General features: G+C 58.0%; 2 protein-coding genes across 10 annotated transcripts in view; one reads left to right on the top strand and one right to left on the bottom strand.

The window, feature by feature from the left end:
* The first annotated feature begins 3,087 nt into the window (after positions 1–3,087).
* DGAT1 (diacylglycerol O-acyltransferase 1) lies at positions 3,088–13,063 on the top strand. 5 transcript variants are annotated; one of them, XM_053558337.1, is made up of 17 exons: positions 3,088–3,205; positions 8,171–8,258; positions 10,375–10,415; positions 10,522–10,607; positions 10,691–10,743; positions 10,887–10,992; positions 11,082–11,183; positions 11,276–11,350; positions 11,428–11,531; positions 11,621–11,659; positions 11,741–11,782; positions 11,861–11,905; positions 11,986–12,098; positions 12,181–12,246; positions 12,329–12,416; positions 12,507–12,569; positions 12,676–13,063. In XM_053558337.1, the coding sequence occupies exons 2-17, from the start codon at positions 8,253–8,255 to the stop codon at positions 12,829–12,831; spliced, it is 1,185 nt and encodes a 394-aa protein (XP_053414312.1). In that variant the 5' UTR covers positions 3,088–3,205; positions 8,171–8,252; the 3' UTR covers positions 12,832–13,063. The 5 variants fall into 5 exon arrangements, with proteins under 5 accessions (XP_053414312.1, XP_053414310.1, XP_053414313.1 ...); XM_053558335.1 differs by having other exon boundaries at positions 3,196–3,607; XM_053558338.1 differs by lacking the exon at positions 3,088–3,205 and adding an exon at positions 3,635–3,894.
* A 1,420-nt stretch (positions 13,064–14,483) lies between these two features.
* HSF1 (heat shock transcription factor 1) overlaps positions 14,484–22,688 on the bottom strand; it is a 32,941-nt gene continuing 24,736 nt past the window's right edge. For 2 of the 5 annotated variants that reach the window (XM_053558324.1, XM_053558327.1), the window contains 13 exons: positions 19,853–19,961; positions 19,465–19,601; positions 19,136–19,260; positions 17,846–17,921; positions 17,715–17,776; positions 17,494–17,590; positions 17,262–17,398; positions 16,843–17,130; positions 16,246–16,332; positions 15,454–15,559; positions 15,305–15,370; positions 15,131–15,200; positions 14,484–15,048 (listed from right to left, as the gene is read on the bottom strand). In XM_053558324.1, coding sequence (XP_053414299.1) covers positions 14,843–15,048; positions 15,131–15,200; positions 15,305–15,370; positions 15,454–15,559; positions 16,246–16,332; positions 16,843–17,130; positions 17,262–17,398; positions 17,494–17,590; positions 17,715–17,776; positions 17,846–17,921; positions 19,136–19,260; positions 19,465–19,601; positions 19,853–19,961 — 1,566 coding nt within the window. In that variant the 3' untranslated portion in view covers positions 14,484–14,842. The remainder of the gene's footprint in view (positions 15,049–15,130; positions 15,201–15,304; positions 15,371–15,453; positions 15,560–16,245; positions 16,333–16,842; positions 17,131–17,261; positions 17,399–17,493; positions 17,591–17,714; positions 17,777–17,845; positions 17,922–19,135; positions 19,261–19,464; positions 19,602–19,852; positions 19,962–22,688) is intronic. The other 3 variants (XM_053558325.1, XM_053558326.1, XM_053558328.1) reach the window with 3 other exon arrangements.

Below are 22,688 nucleotides of genomic sequence, written 5' to 3'. Positions count from 1 at the left end.
GGCCCTCTGAGGAGGCCTCTATGGACAGCTGGGCTGGACGAGTTCCAGGGAGGAGGTGCCCAGAAGGCAGAGATGCTTCTGCACCCACCCACAGCCAGAGGGAGGGCTCCATACAGGAAGAATAGAGTTGAGGTGAGGGCCCCTGGGAACCAGATAGGAAGGGAAAGAGCTGAGAGGCCCAAAATTTTGGGGCACACATAGAATCAAACGAGGTCAGCCCTAGGCCCAGGGCCAGCACAGCTGCCCACACACGCTGGTAATAGCAGGGGACAGACCTGCTCAGACTCCATTAGGGTGGATAGGAGGGGAGCCAGTTTTGCAGCGGGTCACAGTCTGTGGGTCTGCTGCTTGGAAGGGGTTCTGATGGTGGTGAGTGCTTCTGGAGAGTACAGCAGCAACAATGGTAGGTTGACGGCATGACTGGAATAGGCACTGGTAGGAGTCAGGAGCCAGAGGCTCCTGCAGAGGCACTCCTCACTTTCACTGTGTGGGCTGGGTAGGCATCATAGTCCTTCTTGGAGATGAGGAATCTGAGCCCCTGAGAGATAAATAGCATGTCAAAGGGTAAAGGACCCCAGGGCTGCCTTTGACATAGCTCTGTCCCCAAACTCTACCCATTGCAGCAGATGGCAGTGGCAAGAAGGAAGGCCTGCTCACTCCTTTCTAAAGGACTCCACAGCTTGGTTGTTTCTGCTTCTATGGGATTCTAACAGGTGTTGGTGGTGGAGGCGGCCTCCCTGAGACCTGGGATAGCTTGACACCCCCCCCCACTTTCCTGTCATCCACAGAGGCCACTGTTCAGCCCTAGAGAATGGGTGGCACAGGCCACTAACAACCACTGTCCATTTACCCTCCCTGCTGGCCATTCCCCTCACAGGCCTCCTGGGTGAGCTTGAGATTCCTTTTACATCCCAACCCCCTCCCAGCCCTTTATTCCCCTAGGCTTGCAAGGCTCCTCATCCCTGCCTCTGCCCTCCTATTTGTTGCAGCCCCCAGCCAGGAGATTTGTGCCATGCTTTCCGCACCCACTCAACCGATCTCATTTACCCTGACCTTTCTCCTCTCCCCTGGAGCCCTAGGCTGCACCTGGCCCTGGGTCCGGTACGAAGGCTGTCAGTGCCAGAGTCCGCACAGCGCTCAGGCCGCCGCCCCTGTCAGCCTCGCTGCAGCAAGCCCGGCTCCCGCCGTGCGTCAGTCACAAGCCTCTCCCTTATTGGTGCGCTCATTGCCGGTGCTTGCCTATTGGCTCGCAGCTTGCTCTTCCCAACAGACGCTTTGGGGTGACGGGGGTCCCCCATCCGTTCACCTTGCTTCTGTGGCCATTTCCGACTGATGGGTGTGAAGTGGGGTGGGGTCGCAGGCAACCGTCTCCAACGAGACCCTTCACATCCTCTCTGCCATCGGTGTGCCGCCCTGTGCGGCCCTCTGGGTACCTGTTGGAGGATCGCGTGGCCAGAGCACACGCGGGGGGCACGTGGGCGCGTGTGGGGGGAGGCTTTCACTTACTGCTTGGGAGGAGTGGGGGAGGGGGTTGCAGAGCCCTTACGGCTCACCCCTACGCTCCAGGGTCCCAAAGGGACATTCTTCCCTCCGCCTCCTTTTGGGGTGGGTCAGAAAGACCCAGCCGCAGACCACGCTTGGCCAGCTACTGCAACAGACACTCCTTCTGGGAGGCTGGGCTGGTCCTGATTCACCCGGCCCATGCGTGAGGGAGGGGCTCTCTGGCCCTGTCAAAGCACCGCCCCCAGCAGGTTAAGAAAGACACCTTTCTGGTAGCCCCAGCTTGTCTGATGCCCGTGCTGTGCTGGCATCCACCCAAGATGGCAGTGCCAGGAAAAACGTGTCACCAGGGTGCAGCCTTGCGGGCACCGTTGGTGAAGGTGGTGGAAGAGGGCTGAGCTCAGCGGAAAGGCTGCGACAGCTCCACAGGAGAGTCTGCAGACGGGAGGCTGAGGTCCTCAGCTTCCAGAGAGGCATCTTTTATTTATCTTTTCAAAGAACCAACTTTTGATTCATTAATTTTCTGAATGATTCTTTTATTTCCAATTTCATTTATTTGATTTAATTTTATTTCTTTTCTTCTGCTATGTTTAGGATTGGAATGCTCTTAATTTCCCATTTCTTTTGGCCCCTCTCACCCCAGAAGGATCTAGGTGCTGCTCGTATAAACCCGATCTGAGTCCCCGGTGAACCCTGGCATCTGAGATACATGATGCCTGCGCTCCATGGCCGGTGGGAGGCAGACCTGCGTCTTCAGGGACACACTGCGTTGCTGTTACGGTTGATCAATTGCTTCACTTAACGACAAGGCGATTGCGCAGCACATACGACTTCACAGACGCCTTTGTATCTCGGGAGATCAGGCGCCCCACTCGTGACGTCTAGGCGAGATTGGCTGGATTTGGAAGCCGGAGTGGGGGCAGGCTGTGACGGGGCCTCCTCGAGGCTGCATCCTCGCCCTGGGCGCCTGGGCCCTGCAGACAGAGAGGTGGAGAACCTGGGGGCCGGCGCGGGGCCCCAGAAACGCTGAGCTTGAGGCATTTCTCCCGCTTGATCTTCTGACCTGGTCCTTGTTTGAAGGTCCCCTAGGTCGAAGAAAAGCGGACTTGCACAGCACAACTGAGCCAGGAGCGACAGTCCCTGCAAGATGCCACGCGCAGAAAATATGCTGGGTGGCAGGTGATGCAAGCTGACACGGACACCGGCCCCGAACAGCTGGACAGTGGCGCACCAGAAGTTTCATAAATTATCTACGTCCCTAAGCCACTCTTCTGGGCTGAGGAAAAATGAAAGGGTCAGGCGAGAGGTCAGGGGAGATGCGCAGCTGTCAGGAAGTCAGGGACGGCGCAGCCCTCAGGATATCCGCTCTGCCCCGCGGAGCCACGCAGAACCTTGGACGTTTTTCGCGGAGGCTCCGGAACGATCTGAGTGTTCCACTGCCCGGCAACCCGGCCCACGCGAACTACTGCGGTTCCGGGGACGCTCAGCTCCGGCCCGCCCACGGTGACCACGTCTTCAGCGTGGTCTGTGCTGTTGCGCCCGCGGGGACTACACCTCCCAGGGAGCTCTGCGCTGGCCAGCCCGCGGCGACTACGCCTCCCAGGGTGCACCGCGCGCGCGGCTTCCTGCCCTAGGCCCCGCCTCAAGCCGGCTAGCGGACTACAAATGGACGCGCACTGCGGTCGCTCGCCAGTTAGTGGCTTCGGTGCGACGCGGCTTTGGGTCTTGTTTGAGGTGGCCGGGCCTGGAGGGCCTGACGGGCGGGCGCGCGGGCTACGGCAGCCGGCTGGGGGCGGTGACGGTGGCGGCGGCTGCGGCCGTTGCCGAGTTTCGGGAGGCGGGGCTGTGGGCCTCAGGCGCTGCGAGCTCCGCGGGCCAGGACTTGGCTGCGGCAGGTGCGGGCTGAGGCCATGGGCGACCGCGGCGGCGTGAGCGGCTCCCGGCGCCGGAGGACGGGGTCGCGGCCCTCGATTCACGGTGGTGGCGGGCCCGCGGCAGTGGAAGAGGATGTGCGGGCCGCGGCGGCTGGCCCAGACGTGGGAGCTGGGGGGGACGCCCCGGACAAGGACCGAGACGCCTATGTAGGCAGCAGCCAATTGGAGCTGAGGTAGCGGAGCACCTGACCCTTAACCTCTGACCTTCTGACCCTGGACTCCACTGCTTTTCTAGTTCTATGGGAGTGGCCGCTACAACACGAGTTCTGGGTCCCTGAACACCTGGGGCCGGAACTAAGTGGGGACCGGTGTGCCCTTGGGGCTCTACGGGGAAGCTGAGACTTGGGGGCAGGTGCCAAGGTCACTAGTGTGGAGTGGAGCTGGCCTCCCCGGCCAGGCATAGAGAGAGGAGCCGGGATCTGCCGTGCTTTCAGACGCGTTTGAGTCTGTGCATCCTCAGGTGGGTCCTGAGGTCCTTTTCGAGGGATAAACTGGAAGCCTGGGCCCTCGGAGGGCTAGTCTAGGTCCAGTGCTGGCCCTGGACAGCGTCCTCTTGTCTGGAAAAAGTAACATCGGATCCGGGCTGAGTGATGAAAGGTTTTTTCTGAGGTGTGCCTTGGAGGTAGGGTCAGCTCCCAGAGGACAGCAGTTCATGTCTGTTTGAGGACTGGAATGGGCAGCTGCCCAGAGGAAGGGATGGTGTAAGAGGCTTTCCTGCTTGCAGGCCCTCCTGAGTGGCTGTATAGCTCATTCATCCACACCGAGGCGCTAGACTGGCCTGGGGGTTTGCTCATTTTGCCAGAACAAGTGCCAGAACAACTTTGTGGGGACAGAAAGTTGGGTTTTGTACTGGTAACTTCAGCCCCTGCCCGGAAAACCATAGGAGGCATTTGAAGTGGGTGCCCTGTTTAGCTGAATGACTGCCAGGGACAGGTATGGGGGAATGAAGCATGCTGACAAGGAGGGAGCATGGTTGGACATTGGCCCTTCCTCCAAGCTGGCCCAAAGCAATTCATTTGCTACTCTCCAGCCCTCTTCTGGCTTTCACCCTGCCCAGGGGCTCTCAGGGCCTTTGTCTTAGGGAGCACCAGAGGCGCAGGAGGAGGTTATCCAGAAGGAAATGGGCAGCTCGTCATTTCATCAGTGAGGATTTGCTCTTGCAGTAAACAAGAACAGAGGCTTTCTTCAGTAGGCACTGTGGAGTGGGCAGAGGATGGCAGTGGGGTGCTCACAGTTCATCTGGGAGATAAGATAATCCCAGCCAAGCAGGCATGGAGCAGTATGGACAAAGGTCGGGCAAGGAGGCCACGACAAAGGTGCCTGGGGGAGGAGGTGGCCTTCCTGAGAGGGTGCTTGGGGCCATGGGTGGTGCTGAGGGAGGTTGGTTCAGGCACCTCCTGCCCTCTCTCCAGGAGGCAGGCAATGGCTAGCATGCCTCAGGAAAGTGGTCAGGGTCCTTCTCTGTGAGATGGGGGGGTTCCAGCTCTGGGTGAAGGAAGCTGCTACCTTGGGGTAGGCAGGGGAGACAAGCCACTTTCCTGCTTGTCCCTAACCAGCCAGACTCCTCTGTGCTTCTGTGGTGTGGGACTGGGTACAAGGCTGTGGGAGAGGCTGGGTGAGTTTCTGTCCTGCTGCCCAGGTCTGAGATAGCCAAGGTGGAGTGCTCTTGGAAGGTGATCCAGCTGATTGGGCTGCTCCTGTGTCCACAGTCTCTAGCTCACTCCCTTGTCACCCTCCCACCTGCCTTCCTCTCTGCTTCTTGCTGCTCTTGGCCCAGCCCAGCTTTTTCTCTCCCCCTTCCTCATCACTCCTTGAGCTCCAGGCCTCTTACCCTTCCTGACACTTCCTGCTCACCTTAGGTTGGGCTCTGGGTGTGAGCTCATTTCTTCCGGCCCATGGCAAAGTGAGGCTGTGAGGCAGAAGGAGAAGGCCCCTCCCTTCTAGGCTCTTTCAACACTTTTGCTGGCTCTCAGTTTGCAGGCACCTCCCTTGCTTTCCAGCTTCTCCCAGCGTGTTTGTCCCTGGGGTGTCCTCTCTCTGTCTCTCTCTCCAGCAGGGAGATGCCTCAACTGTCTCACACCAGGGCTCAGCCTAGAGATCCACATAGGGGAAGTGTGGCACCTGGGAGGTAGCTGGCACTGTCACCCTCCTCACTCTGGTTGGCCCTAGAACTGGACTGTGTGGTCCCCATGTGTAGGGCACTTTGCACCTCAGCACAGGAGCATGGGGATGGGCAGGTGCCTACCTCTTAGTGCTGATGTGAGAGTGAGTGAGAGGATCTTGTTGGCAGGATGGGCCTGGGGGCTGTAGGAAGGAGGGAGTATGGGCTACTTATGTCCTCTCAGCCTGGGAGCGGATCTAGGACAGCTGGAAGGCACAGAGGCATGGGTAGGCCCTGTAGTAGGTGAGAGGGTGACACAGGCACTTTGGGCATGGCTGTCCAGATCCTACCTCCTTATGTGGATCCCTATTGGCCTGCTCTCTAGCCCACTTGCTGCTGGGCTAGCCTAGAGCTCTGCGGGCATTGGTGGACGGGAACCTCCTCCCCTGATCTGTTGGGGAAAGGATAGTGTGGGCTGAAGCTGTGCAGCCAGGGGTGCTGGCTAGGGCTGGGGCAGGGGCAGTCAGGAGGCCTGTGGAGGGACGTGAAAATGGATGTGGTGGGTTGAGGAAGGCCTTGGGAACCCATTAGGAGGGACCTGGAAAAGCTTTTATGATGTTTTCTGGTGTTAGCTTTGAAAAGCAACACCCTTTCTCCATTCTTGTTTTCATCTTAAAGGTGGGCACAGATAAAGCCAGTATGGTCTCTTTGGTGGCTTGAAGTGGGCAGGGGTCACATTGTTGCTGAAGAGTGTAGTGATGTGAAGACAAAAGTTGGCATATCATGGCACAAGGCGGCCAACCAGGAGGCTTTGAGATGGTTCTGGTGAATGCGAATGGGTTTGAACTTGGGAGAAGGGGCAGTGGGGAGGCCTGGTCTGGCAGACAGATCCAGAAAGGCTATCCTCTTTGGGCAGCTGTGTCTCGTACCCTTGTTTGCCTCATGATCCTGGGGCTCTGGGGATCATGCAGCACCTGGCCTCCTGGCGAAGGCAGGCAGTAGGGGAGCACCCTGAGGAGGCGTGTCAAAGGTAGTGGTCAGGCAGAATGGCTGGTGCAGACTTTAGGGGGAAAGAGCTTGGATGGAGATCACAGCCTCACTTTATGGTCCAAATTGGACCTGGAAGGTAGATGCAGAAAGCTCAGTCGTGCGGCTGTGAGAAGCAGGTGGACAAGTGCAGGGGTTGGGGTTGGGGCAGAGATGCCCCACTTTGATGTTCCAGCCTAGATGGGTAGAGGGAGGGGTATGACCTTCCTCTTACCAGCCTGGCAGTGCCGGGGGTCTGGTGCCGACAGGTCCAGGAGCTGTGTAGGTGCAGACGGGACAAGTGCTATGCAGATTTTGGTGTGGGGGACAAAGGTCAGGCTTATTGGCATTGCCCCTCGGCCTCCTTGGCCTCTTGCTTCCTGGGCGGGGCCAGCCCTGAGAGGGCGTCTATGTCACAGGGCTCCTGCCATTCCTCCCAGGCCGACTCTCCCTGCCCAAGGGCTCTGAGGCAGAGATGTGTGTGCATGCAAGGGAAGGGACGCCATGGCCTTTCCTCTTACAAAACCAAGGTCTTGCTCAATGCTCTGTGTGGTTTCCTGGTGGCATAGCAGCTGGGGGTGAGGTGGGGCTGCGGTTGGTGTTAGTGAGCCATTGATGGTTCCTGGGCCATGAGGGGTCTGGTATTGCTCCCACTTTCCTTGTCCCAGCCACATAGCAGCCCCTCTACTGGGCTAGGTCCCCTCTTCCACCTCTGCCTTTTCCTGAGGACAGGCATGGTCTGCTTGCCCTCCTACCCCCACATTGTGTGGGTAGGTCACAGATGGGTGCCTATATCTATTGGAGGCCCCAGTGTGTTTCTCTTGGCCCCTCAGCCCAGGCAGCACTTACCTGTGTTGAACTTGGACAGGTGGTCGTTTCTCATAAACAAATGGGAGGATACGCAGGCCCCTGAAGGCACAGCTCTGTGGCTGGGAAGCTGTCTGTCAGGCTGGGTACTTGGCTGCCCCTTGGCCTGGGTTCCTTTGCCCACTCGGGCCTGTGTGGTCAGGAATGGGGAGGAGGCTCTGTGGGCTATGTTGGAGACCCCCTGGCTCACTGGGTGGTGGATGGCCCAGCCAAGTCGGGTGGGCTTACTCCTTTGTCTTAGCAGTGCTTGATGGTGCCAGGTGGGCCCACAGATCCTGGGGTGGATTTCTGTGGCCCCAGTGCTAGTTCACAGCCAGGGTGCTGTGCGAGCAAGGCGAGGCTCCTGGCCTGGGGTATGCAAGTCCATGCAGGCCTGGCTAGCCATGCCATTTGGGCTTCTGCCTGTGATGTGCCCTTTCCTGCTGCCTGGAGGGCCAGGCTCCAGGGGGGTCCTGAGAGCTTTGTCTGCTTTAGGCCATCTGGTCTCTGGTGTGGCCTTGCCTGGCTGCTTCTCTTGTTTGTAAATGGGGAGTAGAATGTATGGGCAGAAGAGAAGGTTGGAGTGGGGGCTTGGACACAGGGGCTGGGGTGTCTGCTCACCAGACCCTGCTGGCTTTATCTGTGCCTTCCTTCAAGATAAAAACAAGAATGGAGAAAGGGTGCTGCTGTCCAAAGCCGACACCAGACAATATCATGAAAGCTTTTCCAGGTCCCTCCTAATGCTTGTGTCCTGTGCTGCCAGGTGCCATCAGGTGCAGGATTCTTTGTTCAGCTCCGACAGTGGCTTCAGCAACTACCGTGGCATCCTGAATTGGTGTGTGGTGATGCTGGTGAGTAGGGTGGTGGCTGGAACAAGTCTACCTGCTGCCAGGTGCGACTCAGCCCCAGGTTGACCTTCACCTGGCAATAGGCTGTCCCGCCCAGGGTGATGGGGTTGGAGCCCATGTGTGCTGGGGGGTATGGAACACACTGCAACTGCCTCAGCATGTTCCAGCTCTGGGCTGCTGGGCATCCCAGGGAGGAAATATGGTGGCACTCACTACAGTAGCCACACACTGGATAGTCCCTGCTGGATCCCAGGAGAGCCTTGCAGGTGGTGGTGTGGAGGCCCCTGAGACCCATATGCTGTGAGCTGTGGTAGGCAGGGGAGGAGAAGAAGGCTTGCCCTGGTTGTGGGGCTATAGGCTATGGATGGGGTGCTCTGTGGGCACAAGACCTCCCTGGCTGGGAGTGTGAGAAATTGCCTTGTGCTATGAGGTATGGCTCTTGTGGATGTAGAGCCCTGGCAGGCCTGGCCACTGGCCCTGCTCCCTTACCCCTGGGTCCTACGAGTCCCCCAGGAAGGCAGTTGGATAGAGCCTTGTGCTATGTCCAAGACCCACTCCCTCTGGGCCTGATTCCCCCTGGCACTTTGTGGGGGTGGGGGCAGCCCCACCCCAGAAGCAGTTGGAATCTGGGGCTCAAAGGGGCAGCCTGTAGGGTGTGTCGGGGGCAAGGGCCTTTCTGGGCCCAGACTCTGCCACTTATGGGTTATGTGGCCTGAGGCCTTCAACCCTTACCCAGATGTGTCCGCCTCTGCTCAGTGTGGTGTCTGTGGCAACCTGCATGGTAGGGGTTCCACACATACTCACACATTCTGCCTGTAGTTCTGGGAGGTTCCCACTGGGTGGCTGGGGGTCCCAGCATCCTTGACCTAGAGAGGACCTTGGGCTTTGGCCAGCTGTGGGGGCCATGAGGCCTGGTGGGTGAGAAGCTGGCTGGGCAAGAGGAGGAGAAGCTGGCCTGGTGCTAGCCCAGCCTTTGGGAGACGTGTGTTCTGTTCCTGGCCCAGGCTGGGTCTTAGGCAAACGAGGCAGCAGTGTTGGTTCTCCTGGAACTCCCTGGGCCTGCCTTTCACACAGCTGCAAAGCCTTTCTCCTCTTCTGGCCCCTCCACTGTCACCCCCAGCCATAGGAGAAATGTGTCCTGGGGTCTGGGCTCTTTGCTGCGTTCCCTCTGTGGCCTGGTCCTGGTGGGGACACCATTTGTCAGCAGCTCTGGCTCCTGCCTGCGTTTGGCTCTCAGTAGAAGCCGTGCTATGCAGGAGGTGGTGTGGGGCCATGTGTATCTGGGCAGGAGGAGGCTTTGTGCCTTTGAAGTAGTTTCCTCCTTCATGAAGCCTTCCCTGGCCTCTGAGGCAAGGGACCAATGTTCCCTTGCTGACATTGCTTTCTTACAATACTTGTCACCACCATGCTCTTGGAGGTGCTGGTGGTCCTTATGAAACGGGTGAGAAACTCCTTGTCTTTGCAGAGGGAGGCTGAGTACCGAGCCCTAGGCTACAGCCAGGAGCCTAGTGTGGGTGGGGGCTCAGTCCATGGAGTGGCTATGGAGAAAGCCTGGGGCTGGGGGGCTGCAGGAGGCAGCCAAGGTGGGGCAGGGCATGTGCCCTGGGAGGGCTTCAGGCCTGACCAGCCCTCTTGTACACCTGTGCCTGTGCTCCATGCTGCAACCTCTTGCCAAGCTGAAGACTGCAGGGACTGCCCTGGGTAAGGATGGGCACCAGCCTTTCAACCTGGGCCACCTGTAGGGACTTGTTCCTTGGGACTTGGCTGTAGACAGTCCTCACTGGGCCTGCTTGGGCTCTGGGGCTGTCAGCACAATGGTGGCTGGTTGTGGGATGAGCCTGGGCTCCTCACCAGCTGGCTCAGCAGGAAGGGCAAGCCCTGCACTGTGACCTTTCTTTGCAGCAGGTAGTGAGATTGGTTCCCTCCATGCCAGCCCTTCTAGGGGTGAGATGGGGAAGGAGGGCCTTCCCTTGTCCCTGCACTGGTGTGGGGTAAGGTGGGTGGTGAGTCTGGAGCTTGGCATGAAGATCAGATAGGGCTGGGGCCCCTGTCCCCAGAGGTGCAGGAGGGATGCCCTGTGGCCAGGACTCATAGGGCTGTGCTTGCCTCTCTGTTGTAGATCTTGAGCAATGCACGGTTATTTTTGGAGAACCTCATCAAGTGAGTGTCTTCTTCATGTCCCAGCCTTACCCCATCACTGCCTCTTTAGGTCCTATCCCCAGGCCCCCCCAGTCCCCACTCAGGCCCTCCTGCCCCTCACCCCTAGGTATGGCATCCTGGTAGACCCCATCCAGGTGGTGTCTTTGTTCCTGAAGGACCCCTACAGCTGGCCTGCCCTGTGCCTGGTCATTGGTGAGCTGGGCTCTGAGCAGGGCCTTGGGTGGGGATCAGGCGTACTTGGCCTTGAACCTGCCCTCTGGTGCTTCTGTCCTCAGTGGCCAATGTCTTTGCTGTGGCTGCGTTCCAGGTTGAGAAGTGCCTGGCGAAGGTAAGCAGTGCCCTGCCACAGTCCCTGGGGGACATGCCCCAGTCAGTTCTCCTCCTGCTGTTGTCTTCCTGGGAGGAGCTGCTTCCTAGGTGGCCCTCCCCCAGGGAGTGGAGGCTCTAGTTGAGTGCTCTGCTCACCCCCAGGGTGCCCTGACGGAGCAGGTGGGGCTGCTGCTACATGGGACCAACCTGGCCACTGTTCTCTGCTTCCCGGCGGCTGTGGCTTTGCTGGTCGAATCCATCACTCCAGGTGTGCCCCCAACCCATCCCAGCCAGGCCAACCACAGGTGCGGCATCTGGCCGTGGACCTGTGGAGGCCTGAACCTGCCTCTCCTGCAGTGGGCTCTGTGCTGGCACTGACAGTGTACACCATCCTCTTCCTCAAACTCTACTCCTACCGTGATGTCAACCTGTGGTGTCGTGGAGCCAAGGCAAAGGCTGGTGAGGGGCTGCAGGGGGCTGGGGCTGCCCATGGGGCTAGTCTGGGCAGCAACACCAGCCCCACCCTTACCTTTTCTCTGTTCTTTTCCTAGCTTCCAAGGTAAAGAGGGCTGGCGGGGCTGCTACCCAGGGAAGTGTGAGCTACCCAGACAACCTGACCTACCGTGGTGAGGACTCTACAGTAGATGGGGCTGGGGTGTAGGGCCAGGCCTGTTCTGGTGCCAGCTCCTGCCTCCCATTCCAGATCTCTACTATTTCCTCTTTGCCCCAACTTTGTGTTATGAGCTCAACTTTCCCCGCTCTCCCCGTATTCGGAAGCGTTTTCTGCTGCGAAGGCTCCTTGAAATGGTAAGGGTGGAAGCTAAGGCCATTTGGGGTGGTAGTGGGGCTCTGGGACTAGCAGGGGGCTCAGCTGTCTGTTCTGGTTTCTCCCCTAGCTGTTCTTCACGCAGCTCCAGGTGGGACTCATTCAGCAGGTAAGGGACAGGGTGGGTGGTGTGTGGTGGGGTGGGTTGGCCCAGTACAGGTGGGGGCTGATACTGTGTCCTCCTTTGCAGTGGATGGTTCCTACCATCCAGAACTCTATGAAACCCTTCAAGGTGAGTGGCCCAGGCCCCCCTGTGGCTGGGGTGGGCGGGCGGGAGCCATGGCTGGCTTGAGGGAGCCTGTCTCCGCAGGATATGGATTACTCTCGCATCTTGGAGCGGCTGCTGAAGCTGGCGGTGAGTGTGGTGGGCAGGTGGGGGAGGGGGCATGAGGGGAAGGTGGCTGTGTTCTGGAACCTGAAGCCCCTCCCCCACAGGTCCCCAATCACCTCATCTGGCTCATCTTCTTCTACTGGCTCTTCCACTCCTGCCTGAACGCTGTGGCAGAGCTCATGCAGTTTGGAGATCGGGAGTTCTACAGAGACTGGTGGTGGGTGGCCTTGGATGTGCCCCCAGGGGCTGGGATGGGCCATTGGTATGCTCTAATCACCCTGTGGTTGCTCTACCCCCAGGAATGCAGAGTCTGTCATCTACTTCTGGCAGAACTGGAACATACCCGTGCACAAGTGGTGCCTCAGGTGGGTGGTGTGTGTGTGTGAATGTGGGAGGGGGGCATAGCTGTGGGCCTGAGCCTCTTCCCACAGCCCCCTTCCTCTGCAGACACTTCTACAAGCCCATGCTCCGGAGGGGCAGCAGCAAGTGGATGGCCAGGACATTGGTGTTCCTGGCCTCAGCCTTCTTCCATGAGGTCAGTGCTCTGTGGGTCTTCCTGCCTTATTTCTAGGTAGGGGTGTGGTCCATGTGGGAGACAGCTGACACCCTTCTCCCTCCTGCCCAGTACCTGGTGAGCGTCCCCCTGCGAATGTTCCGCCTCTGGGCCTTCACAGCCATGATGTCTCAGGTGAACAACCCACATGTGGCTGCCTCACCTGGCCTCTTCTACCTGCCTGAGCCCTGGGACCCAGTGGTCACCAGTGCCAACTGACCATGGTCCCACATGTCCCCAGATCCCACTAGCATGGATCGTGAGCCGCTTCTTCCGGGGCAACTATGGCAACGCAGCCGTGTGGCTGACGCTCATCATTGGGCAGCCGGTGGCTGTGCTTATGTATGTCCACGACTATTACGTGCTCAACTATGAGGCTCCAACAGTGGCAGCCTGAACCACTCTTCACTGCCCATGGCCAAAGCCATCCTGCCTTCCAGGGCCTCCTGTGCTGGGGCTGGAGGCTGGCTGCATAGTAGCATCCTCCTGCCCTGGGAGGCCTCTCTGCCCCTGTGGGGCTCCTCCTGTGCCCCTTAGGGAGGTGGCAGCAGACCAGGCAGATGCTGGCCAGTAGTCTGCTGACTGCCTAGGGGCCAAAGATATTAATAAAGTGCTATCCTATGACCTTCCTCAGCCTGCTAGGGTTTCAGGGGCTGGTGGGAGGAATGGACATACTCAAGGGGTGTGTGTGTCAGAGCCAGGGCTTTGGAGGCAGCTACTACAGGAGGCTGTACAAGATCCTTATATTCCCCAGGTTGCCTGGCCCTGATGTTTTTGGCAGGGGGTGGGGGGATGAGGGGCACGGGAGGGGTTGGGTTCCAGTGGCCACTCTATACCTCCTTAGTCCAGCTGGTAGCCACCTCATGTATCCCTATGGGCTGAGGTGCTTAAGCTCTGCTGTGTATAGGCAGTAGGGCAGTGCATGATCAGGCAGGCAGTTCCCTGGTGCGACCCCCATCCCAGCCCACTACTCAGAAAAGCTCAGTCAGTACAGGTCACACTTGGGTGGTCACGTGTGCTTGTTAATCCTGTGGGTGGGGAACTCAGTGCTCTGTAGCCCCTAGTAGGACAAGCATCCACCAGGCAAAACCAGGCTGAACTGGGCCCACAATGCCCAGCCTTAGCTAGGGAAGAGCACCCAGGGCTTGCTGAAGTGGGCCTTGCCTGGACAATCTCTTGTGCCCCAGCTGACTTGGGTCTGGTGGGCTAAGAGGCTGCAGAGGTGATGATGGCTTTGTCCACAGGCTGTTGTCCTGGAGATGGGCTTTAGGCAGGAGCCAGTCTGTCTGGTGCTCTGTCTTCAGGACCTCAGCCTATGGACTGCCTGCCTTCTGAAGCCTAAGCCACCCCTTCACCTGGCACAGAGGGCCTGGAGAGTAGGGGGATCTGGGCCCACCTGTGGCCTTCAAAAGGATGCTTCATTCCCATGCTCTGCCACCCACCCAGCCAGAAAGAGGAAACCACCTTAGTAGCAGAGATGGGGGTATTTCCTGGCCACACTTTGTGGGTCAGCTGTGATAACCCCCAGGGCCATACCAGGCTAGGGGTGTCCCCAGATCACAACTATGCTCCAACAAGGGAGATATCTGATGAGCCCCTATAGGGGCTACACTGCCCTGCCCACTAGCATCTACTGGACCACAGCCAAGGTGCTGCCCTCTCTCTATGGCAGTGGAGGCAGCACCTCTCTGATACCCCCTTGGCCTGTCAGTGGAGCTCCAGGAGCCGGCCGAATGTAAGTGACAGCTGAGCTGGCTAAAGAGGCAGGGTACTGTCAGAGCCTCTGAAGCAACAGGAGGTGGCTTCTGCCCTGAGGCCAGCTGAGGGCCTTGGGCAGGCTTTGCCGAAAGAGGCACCTATGTCCCCTGTCCTGGGCTGCTCCTCCCTACGCCTCAAAGAGCTGAGAGCACACTCTAGCAGGCAGGTGCTGTGGCCATCTGCCCCCTTTGAGGCCACCCCAACCCATCCCTCCTGTGAAACTGTGTCCTGCCCACTGCACACCTCCCCCCATCCCTTGGGATAGGAGGAAACACACAAAAGGCCACAGGGTAAAGCCTGTCCGTTTATAGGTCTCTTCCCTGACTCGCCCGTCCGTCCGTCCGTCCGTCTGTCCACCTGTGTGTATATATCTGTATATTTCTATGGAAGGGGAAAGTGGGCTCTCATGTAAAAATCCAAAATACAATTCTGACTATGAACAACCAGCAGGGTCAGTCCAGGTGTGGCTGGCAGCATATGGGCAGGCCCTGGGATCCCTGCTCTCAACCATAGGCACCTTCAGCCTAAGCCCCTGTGCCTGCCCTGGGGCTGTGGTGGCCCAGGGAGTGTGCCTGTCTTGTCTCCCAGGACCAGCCCTGCACTGAGGTGGGAGTGGGCAGGCCACAGATGGCTGGCCCCTCCTAGGACCTCTAGGACACAGTAGGGTCCTTTGCTTTGGGAGGCTCAGAGCCCAGCAGCAGAGAGATGGTGGGGTCGTCTGTGTAGTCGTCTCCCTCGGAGAAGTAGGAGCCCTCGCCCAGCTCAAAGAGCACTGGCAAGTCGCCACTCCCAGTGTCCATGGAGCCGGGGTCCAGCAGGAACAAGGGCTGTGCTGTGTAGTGCACCAGCTGCTTCCCTGCAGGGTGGAGGTCAGGTGTGGGCTGGGTAGCAGATGGGGGATGGTAGGAATGGGCATGGGAGTGTGGGGGATAACTCACCTGAGTCGGAGCTGCTATTCTCGGCCTCCAGAGGCCTGGGGGGCTCCTGAGGGGACAGGAGTTCCTGGATCTGCAGGAGGCAGGTACAGTGAGGGGTGCCTCCAGGTCAGCCACGACACACATGGGGGGGACACACTGAAGGCACCCCAGGTCAGCTCCCACCCGCCTACGCACACTGGCTAGGCTGCTGTCCAGGTCAGGCAGGCTCATGTCAGGCATGGTCACTGAAGGGCTGAACAGCTGTGGAGGGTGGGTGGGAGGTCAGCACTATACCTGTGTGTGTGTTTATGTATGGGGGCAGACCAGGGCAGAGGAAGACTCACGTCCAACAGGGCACTGGTGTCCACACTGAAGCTGTGGCTTGTCAGCATGGTCTGCAGGTTGTCTAGATTGGAGTCCATGGCATCCAAGTGGTCGCTGAGCTCATTCCTGGTCCGGGACGAGTGGGCAGGTGAGCTGTTGCTAAGGTCCCCCAGACACCCTCCTGCTAGAAAAGGGCTCCCCAGGCTACAATACCCCCCATGGGGCCCTCTGGATGTGGGGACCGCCAGGGATGATGGTGAGCTCTGTGTTCTCCAGGGATGTTAAGGGCAAGGGCATGGCTCTGCTATGGCAGGCAAGTGTGGGCCTATGAGGCCTCTGTGTGGACTCAGGATGGACGAGGATGGAAAGATAGCAGCAGGAAACATGGGGCATTCAGCTCTAGAAATGGGATGCAGAAGGGATAGTTCTTCAGGCCTGAGGTTGGCTGTTGCATTGGAAGACAAAGTAGATAGGCTGGCCACACCTCCTCTAGTGCTGCTGTGGGTGAGACCCAGGGTGTGGTAGCCATGATCAAGGCTCCTGGAGATGCCACAACCCCTCCCACCCTCACCCTGACAGGTAGGTCAGTCAGAACAGCAACCTGGATCCTGCCTGCTGCAGTGGCTGGGCCAAGGGCCTGTCCTGTCACAGTCAATGAACTGGGCCACTAGCCCATGCCCAGAGGTGCCTGGGATGCTGTCCACTAGGCAGGGTCCAGGGCGCATGCCCAGACTAGGGTCTGCTCCGTGGCTGCAGGAGGGGCCCGAGCTCTGGCAGAGCCCTCCTCCCTCCCCAGTGGGGTCAGCGCTAACCCTGGCTGGACTCGGCCATGCAGAGAGGAAGAAGAGGGGCAGGGGAAGAGGCGGGCGACCCCAGACATCTGTGGAGTGCGAGCCAAACTGCAAGATACAAAGACAACAGCTCCCATTGCAGGCGGGGACTAAGCAGGCCCTGGGCCTGTCTTTGCTTGTTCAGCCTCCAGGGCAGGGCCTGAAGGGTGGTGGAGGACAGGCCCCTGCTCACCATCTCCTGTACCCACTCTGAGCAGCATGACAGATGCAATGACCTTGTGGGCTGCTGCAAGAAAGGGGTGACAACCACAGCAAGGGTAGCTGAGAAAGCAGGTATTCCCAGAATACCTGGGCAGGTGACACCAGGCTGCCCTGCCATGCGTCCTTGGCTCCTGTGGCATTCGGGGCTGTGGGGTAACCTGGGTGCAACAATCTCCTTCCCCAACCCCAAAACCCAAGGTGAAGGTTGGGGGTCAGGTCTGCCCCTCCTCACTCCAGCAACCCCTCAGCCTGAAGGCCTGGGGTCAGGGTGAGGTTCCTGCCTGATGGCTGTCCTGTGTTGAGCCATCCAGGATGGTCTGAGCTACAGCCCAGGAGTGGTGGGTAGGCAGCACTCACTTGTCCAGACAGGCTACGCTGAGGCACTTCTCAGGGGTGGAAGGGGGTGGGGGCGAGGCGGGGTGGCTCCTGGCATCTGTGAGGCCCCCAGTGACGGCATCTGTGAGGGCCATGGCCGAGGCGGGGGTGGGCTCGCTCTCCCGTAGGATAGAGTCGATGAGGGCAGTTGGGGACAAAGCAGTGTCCACAGTACACGGGCGCCCAGGACTAGCCTCCTCCACCTGGGGGCTCCGAGGTGGGCTGGGGGGCTCCTCCTTGACACGCACCAGGGGGCTGCTGGGTAGGGGCCTGGACAGGGCAGAGTGGGTCCTTATCAGCAGGAGCCCCGACTGGCCCCCCCCACCCCACCAACTCGACCCTGGGCCCAGAGGGCTAGCCTAGTCAGGGAACAAGAGGGCTGGACGTGACACAGCCCCCACCTCTCATCTACACTCCCGCCTGGGGAGGCCACAGGGCTGGCCGGGGCCAGCTCAGTGATGTCGGAGATTATGGGTCCGGAGCTGCCAACAGTTTCTGGGGGGTAGAGGCTGGAGCTGCTGTAGGCCGGGGATGGAGCCTGCAATCAAAGGCAGGGGCTGCATGCTGCAGGTGCTCTGGCTGCACCATCCCTGGCTGCCGTCCCCACTCAGTCCCACCTTGCCTGTTGCTCACCGTGAATGGGCCAGAGCTGTGGACATGCTCCAGGGAGTACTGGCGGGCGTACTTAGGCACCGAATGTGCCGAGCTGCTGTCATTCAACATCAGTGGACTGCGGGGAGGAGTAGGGGTTAGCCGCCTCCTTGGCCCTGGCGGCTCCAGGGATGCAACCAACAAGGACAAGGACCCCCTACCCTGGCCCTGTAAAAAGGGTACAGGTGTCCCTAGAGCCTCACATCTTTCTCTTTACTCCCAGGATCCGGTTTGACTGCACCAGTGAGATCAGGAACTGAATGAGCTGTGGGTAGAGGGAACATAGTCATCAAGCCCCGAGGGGTTCCCCCCCAGCCTGCCAGCCCTGCCCTACCTTGTTGACAACTTTTTGCTGCTGGGCATGCTTCTGCCGCAGGCTGGCCACCTCCCGCCACAAGGCCTCGTTCTCGCTGCGAAAGACCAGATTGGGTCAGTGGGCTGCTCCCAGAAGCCCCAGACGGGCCAGGGGAGAGTGACCATAGCTGGATGGCCTACCCTGGGATAAGGATTGCTGCATGGAGGGGCTGGGGAGACGAGGGCTCATTGGCACCACTGCCCTTCCCAGGCTGGCTGCACAGGGACACACAAAGGTACCTAGTGGGGTGGCTGGGACAGGGCAGAGGCAGGATCCTAGGCAGGTGGCAGAGCCTTGAGCTGGGCTTCCCACCCCAGCACCACTGCCCCACCGAGGCCCGAGGAGGATAAGCTCAGCTCCTCAGGCTGCAGAGTGACACATGGAGGTGTCCTGCTTCCTGTGTGATGGTTGGGGACTCCTACCAGCCCAGGCATGGCTCATGGCAGGGCAAGTGGATCCCAAGGGTCTGCTGGGAGCCCAACCACCCTGTGTGTCTCCCTGACAGAAATGACTTTCCTGGCCTGTCTTCAGAAATCATGATGGGCAGGGGCTTCTGCTAGACCCCATGGGGAGAGCCTGGCCCACTGGCTGCCTCTATGACTTATAGTCGCCAGCCATCTGCCATGGAGAGCTGAATACAGCGGCCTTGGGCATGGGGCTCCTTCCTGGGTGGCCTTGGCTCAGTTCCTCAAGGGCCATCCATATGCCAAACGCCCTGCTAGGGGTTTCCCCAGAACCCACGGTCTTGGATGAGGAGGGGCCAGGTGGTTGTGTGATGCATGCCAGGGCAGAAGATGCAGAAAGGATGCTTTCGAGACCGTCGGTGCCTCCTACCCCAGGCCTGAAATGCAGGTAGGTGGGAATGGGGATGCCCTGTGCAGCGTGATGACAGGCAGCAGGAGCCACTGGGAGGGAGGGGAGGTCTGGCCACAAGAGGCTTTGTTGGATCAGGCAGAGGCTGAGCCAGCCCTGGCCTCTGGGATCAGGCAGAGGCTGAGCCTCCCAGGAAACATGGATGGTCAGCAGGGAGGCATGGGTGCCAGCTGGAGTCCTTTCTAACCCGAATGTATCTGGACAATGGCAGGTCCAAGAGCTGCCACAGAAGCCACAGAGAGCAGGGCTAAGAAGGGGCAGGCTCTTTCTGCACGGAGGGGTGAAGGGCTGAGAGCCCTGAGCCCCAGTCCAGGGCTTCTAACCCTACAGCACACACAGTCTCATGGTGGGTCCCCAGACCAGGGTGCTGCCCACCCTCCCTGGTGCAAGACCTACTGCTTCATGGTCAGGAGCTTAGAGTCCATGCACTCCTGCCGGCCCTTCATCAGCTGCACATCTGTCAGCAGCTTGGCGATGCTGTCCTGGCGGATCTTTATGTCCTCGCTCTTCAGGGTGGACACCTGGGTCCCCAGGGGAATAAGAGTCACTGAAGTGGCCTAGAGCTTGGCAGCTCCCATGGCACAGGCTGGCCAAGGAGGGGGTAGGGCCTGGACACAGCAGGAAGAGCCATGAAGGGTCGCAGGGTGGTGGGGCTTGGTGGGGCCAGGATAGCTGCAGGGAGGTCTGATGGGGCAGGGGATGCTGAGCAGAGGCAGGCAACTTACATTGGTCACTTTCCTCTTGATGTTCTCGAGGAGCTGCTCCTGGCCACGCAGGAAACAAGGGTGCTGGAACTCAGTGTCATCTCTCTCAGGCTTGACCAGGCCGCCCTGCTCAATGTGGACCACTTTCCGGAAGCCATCTGCACAGAACAGGGGTGGGGTGGCTCTGCCTGAGTCCTGGCACCCAGATGCCCACAACAGCCGGGCCGCCACCTCACTGGTAAACTGAAGAGCTACGCCAGCCCAGGAGCTGGGTGGTCTAAGGGAGACCCACATCCCCACGTGGCTCCCTCACAATGCATGTGGCAGGGGCTTCTCACCCATAAGGAAGAAGTGCCTGCCCTGGCCCCCTGCTTTTGGGGTCCACACCACGCCCCTGGCTGGCACTCACACATGTTGAGCTGCCGCACGAAGCTGGCCATGTTGCTGTGCTTGAAGTACTTGGGCAGCACCTCCTTGGCAAACTGGCCTTGGTCGAGCACATGGAAGCTGTTCCCGCTCTGCCAGGAGACACATGGAGAGGTTACAACCCCCAAGTCAGGCAGCGCTCACTCCCCACCCTGTGGGGCTGAGGCTACGGTGGCAGAGGGGCTGGCAAGTGTCTGCCCCTTGGCCTGAATCCTCACTGAGGTCCAAAACTAGGTGGTGGGAGGCAGGTGGCCCGACACAGGGACCCTTCTCACAGCTGAGCCCTCCCTAGGACTCATATACCATATGAGGACTCATATACATTTATGAGACACCCACCGTGGTCTGACCCATTCTTCAGGGCATCAGTATATCAGCAAATTTTCCTTAAGAACAGCTAAGACCCCAAACTGAGGCAGCCAAAGATATGGGAATCTAATTTCTGTTACTTTGAAGGAAAACACACAGCTGTGTTCAGAAATGCAAAGTTCGTTCTTCTTTTGGCTTGTGAGACAAGAAATAGAGACCATCAAAAATTGCATGTAATGGGAGGCGCCTGTGGCTCAATGAGTAGGGCGCGGGCCCCATATACCAAGGGTGGCCAAACTGCAACAACAACAACAACAACAACAACAAAATTGTTATGGGAGGCACCTGTGGCTCAGTGAGTAGGGCGCTGGCCCCATATGCCAGAGGTGGCAGGTTGGCGGGTTCAAACCCGGTCCTGGCCAAACTGCAACAACAAAAAAAATAGGCGGGTGTTGTGGCAGGTGCCTGTAGTTCCTGCTACTCGGGAGGCTGAGGCAAGAGAATCATCTAAGCCCAGGAGTTGGAAGTTGCTGTGAGCTGTGTGATGCCATGGAACTCTACCAAGGGTGATAAAATGAGACTCTGTCTCTACAAAAAAAAAGCATGTACATTCAGGTTACTATCTGCAATTAGAGAAACAAACAGAAAAAAATAAAAATTTGCATATACTGTTAGGAGGAGCTGGCTGCAGTCCTGGTGGCTCAGAGAAGGTACTGAAAACAGCAGCACAGAGCCCCGTCTGCACAGGGTGGGGGCGACTGACCCAGGGAATAAATTAGTTAAGGACAGAGCAGGCATCTCCCTGCTGGAGAAAGGGATTCCAGACGTGGATGGGGAGAGCCAAGAGACCCCTGTAGTGCTGGCCTAGGACTGGAATACTTCTCTTCAGAATAGCGAGATATGAACATGTGAGGGGAGTGGAAACGGTGGGGGGAGACGCCAAAACAGCAAGGAGAAGATTGGCAAAAATGTCAGTCAACTTTTCCAAAACACTGAAGACTAACTGAAGAGCTGCAGCAGTACATGAATGTTTATTCAGGAAAAGCAGATGAATCTCAGTGAGACTGTGGCACCTCGGTGAGAAGAGTGAGACTGTGGCACCTCGGTGAGAAGAGTGAGGACTGTGGTACCTTGATGAGAACAGGGAGATTGTGGCATCTTGGTGGGAAGTGAGACTGTGGCATTTTACCTTGTCCTTTTCCTGACACCTTGACAGATAGCAGTGACCATCACTGTGGGAACCAGTGTCCTGGCAGCCACAGGGTGTGGAGGAGACTAGAGCTGCTTCAAGGCTCATGAGCAGAGAACAGTCGATACATGGCTATTAGGCCACTCCCTGGAAGACCCTACTTGTAAGGCTGTCTCTGATGGGACCTGAATCCTCTCCCAGTATAGAAAAGCCTGTTTGTGAGAAGCACTTGTTGAAATGGCTAGACTCAAGTTTTAATTGACATGGCTGCCTGAAGCTGGAAACAGCAGGCTAACCAGAAAACTGAACAGGAAGGGCTGGAGAACGAAGTATCACAAAGGCGCTGAGAATGCCTAGACTCTAGGAGCTGTGAGCACCTGCAGAGCGGAACGCACACTCCGGGAGACCCAGGGAATCTGATGCTGCTACCACCGGCTGACACTCAGGTTCTGTGTAAGGGAAGGGGAGGACAAGAGGACTGTCTACCATCTGTCTGAGGACTGAAGATGTGTGCTGACAGAGTCTCTTCCCGAGACTGAAGACCCAATTGCTCCAGACATTTAAGGACATTTCTGCCCCATCACTACCTAATTGAGCTAACAGAACAAAGAGTAGTCCAGAAAAGCCAACAAACTCATAATTGCAACAAACCACCATAGCAACAAGTCCTAGATGATGAGAGAATCTGATCTCCTGAGTTGCCACATTATATTAACTAGAAATGTAGTTTTCAACAAAGATTATGAGGCATGCAAAAAGCCAAGAAGGTATGGCCCATGCTCAGAAAAGAAAAGCAACCAAAAGACCTTGAAGAAGCCCAGGCCCTGGACTTACTGGACAAAGATTTCAGGTCAACTATTTTAAGTACGTTCAAAGAACTAAAGTTACACACCTAAGGAACTTACCAAATAAAAAATATCAATAAAGAAACAAAAATTATTAAAAAGACACTGAACTGAAATTCTAGAGTTGAAAAGTGCAGTGACTCAGATTAAAAATTCAGAAAGGGGCTCAAATGCAGACTGAGCAGGGGGAAGAAGGGATCAGCAAGCACGGAGACAGGTCAACTGAGATGACTGAGTCTGAGGAACGGAAAGAAAGAAGGAACAGAAACGAACAGACCCGTGAGACCTCACTGGACACACACAGAATGGGAGTTGCAAAGAAGAAAGGATGGACGTGGAGAACATAGGAAGAACAAATGCCCTAAATCTCCACAAATCTGATGAAAAACATCTAGAAAGCTAAACAACAAGTAGGATAAAGTCAAACTGGCAAAAGCAGGGCAGTGCCCATAGGTCAGTGCTTACAGTGCCAGCCA

This window comes from Nycticebus coucang, chromosome 13 (genome assembly GCF_027406575.1).
Source record: "Nycticebus coucang isolate mNycCou1 chromosome 13, mNycCou1.pri, whole genome shotgun sequence".
NCBI lineage: Eukaryota > Metazoa > Chordata > Mammalia > Primates > Lorisidae > Nycticebus > Nycticebus coucang.
This window is presented reverse-complemented; position numbering and strand designations above follow the sequence as displayed.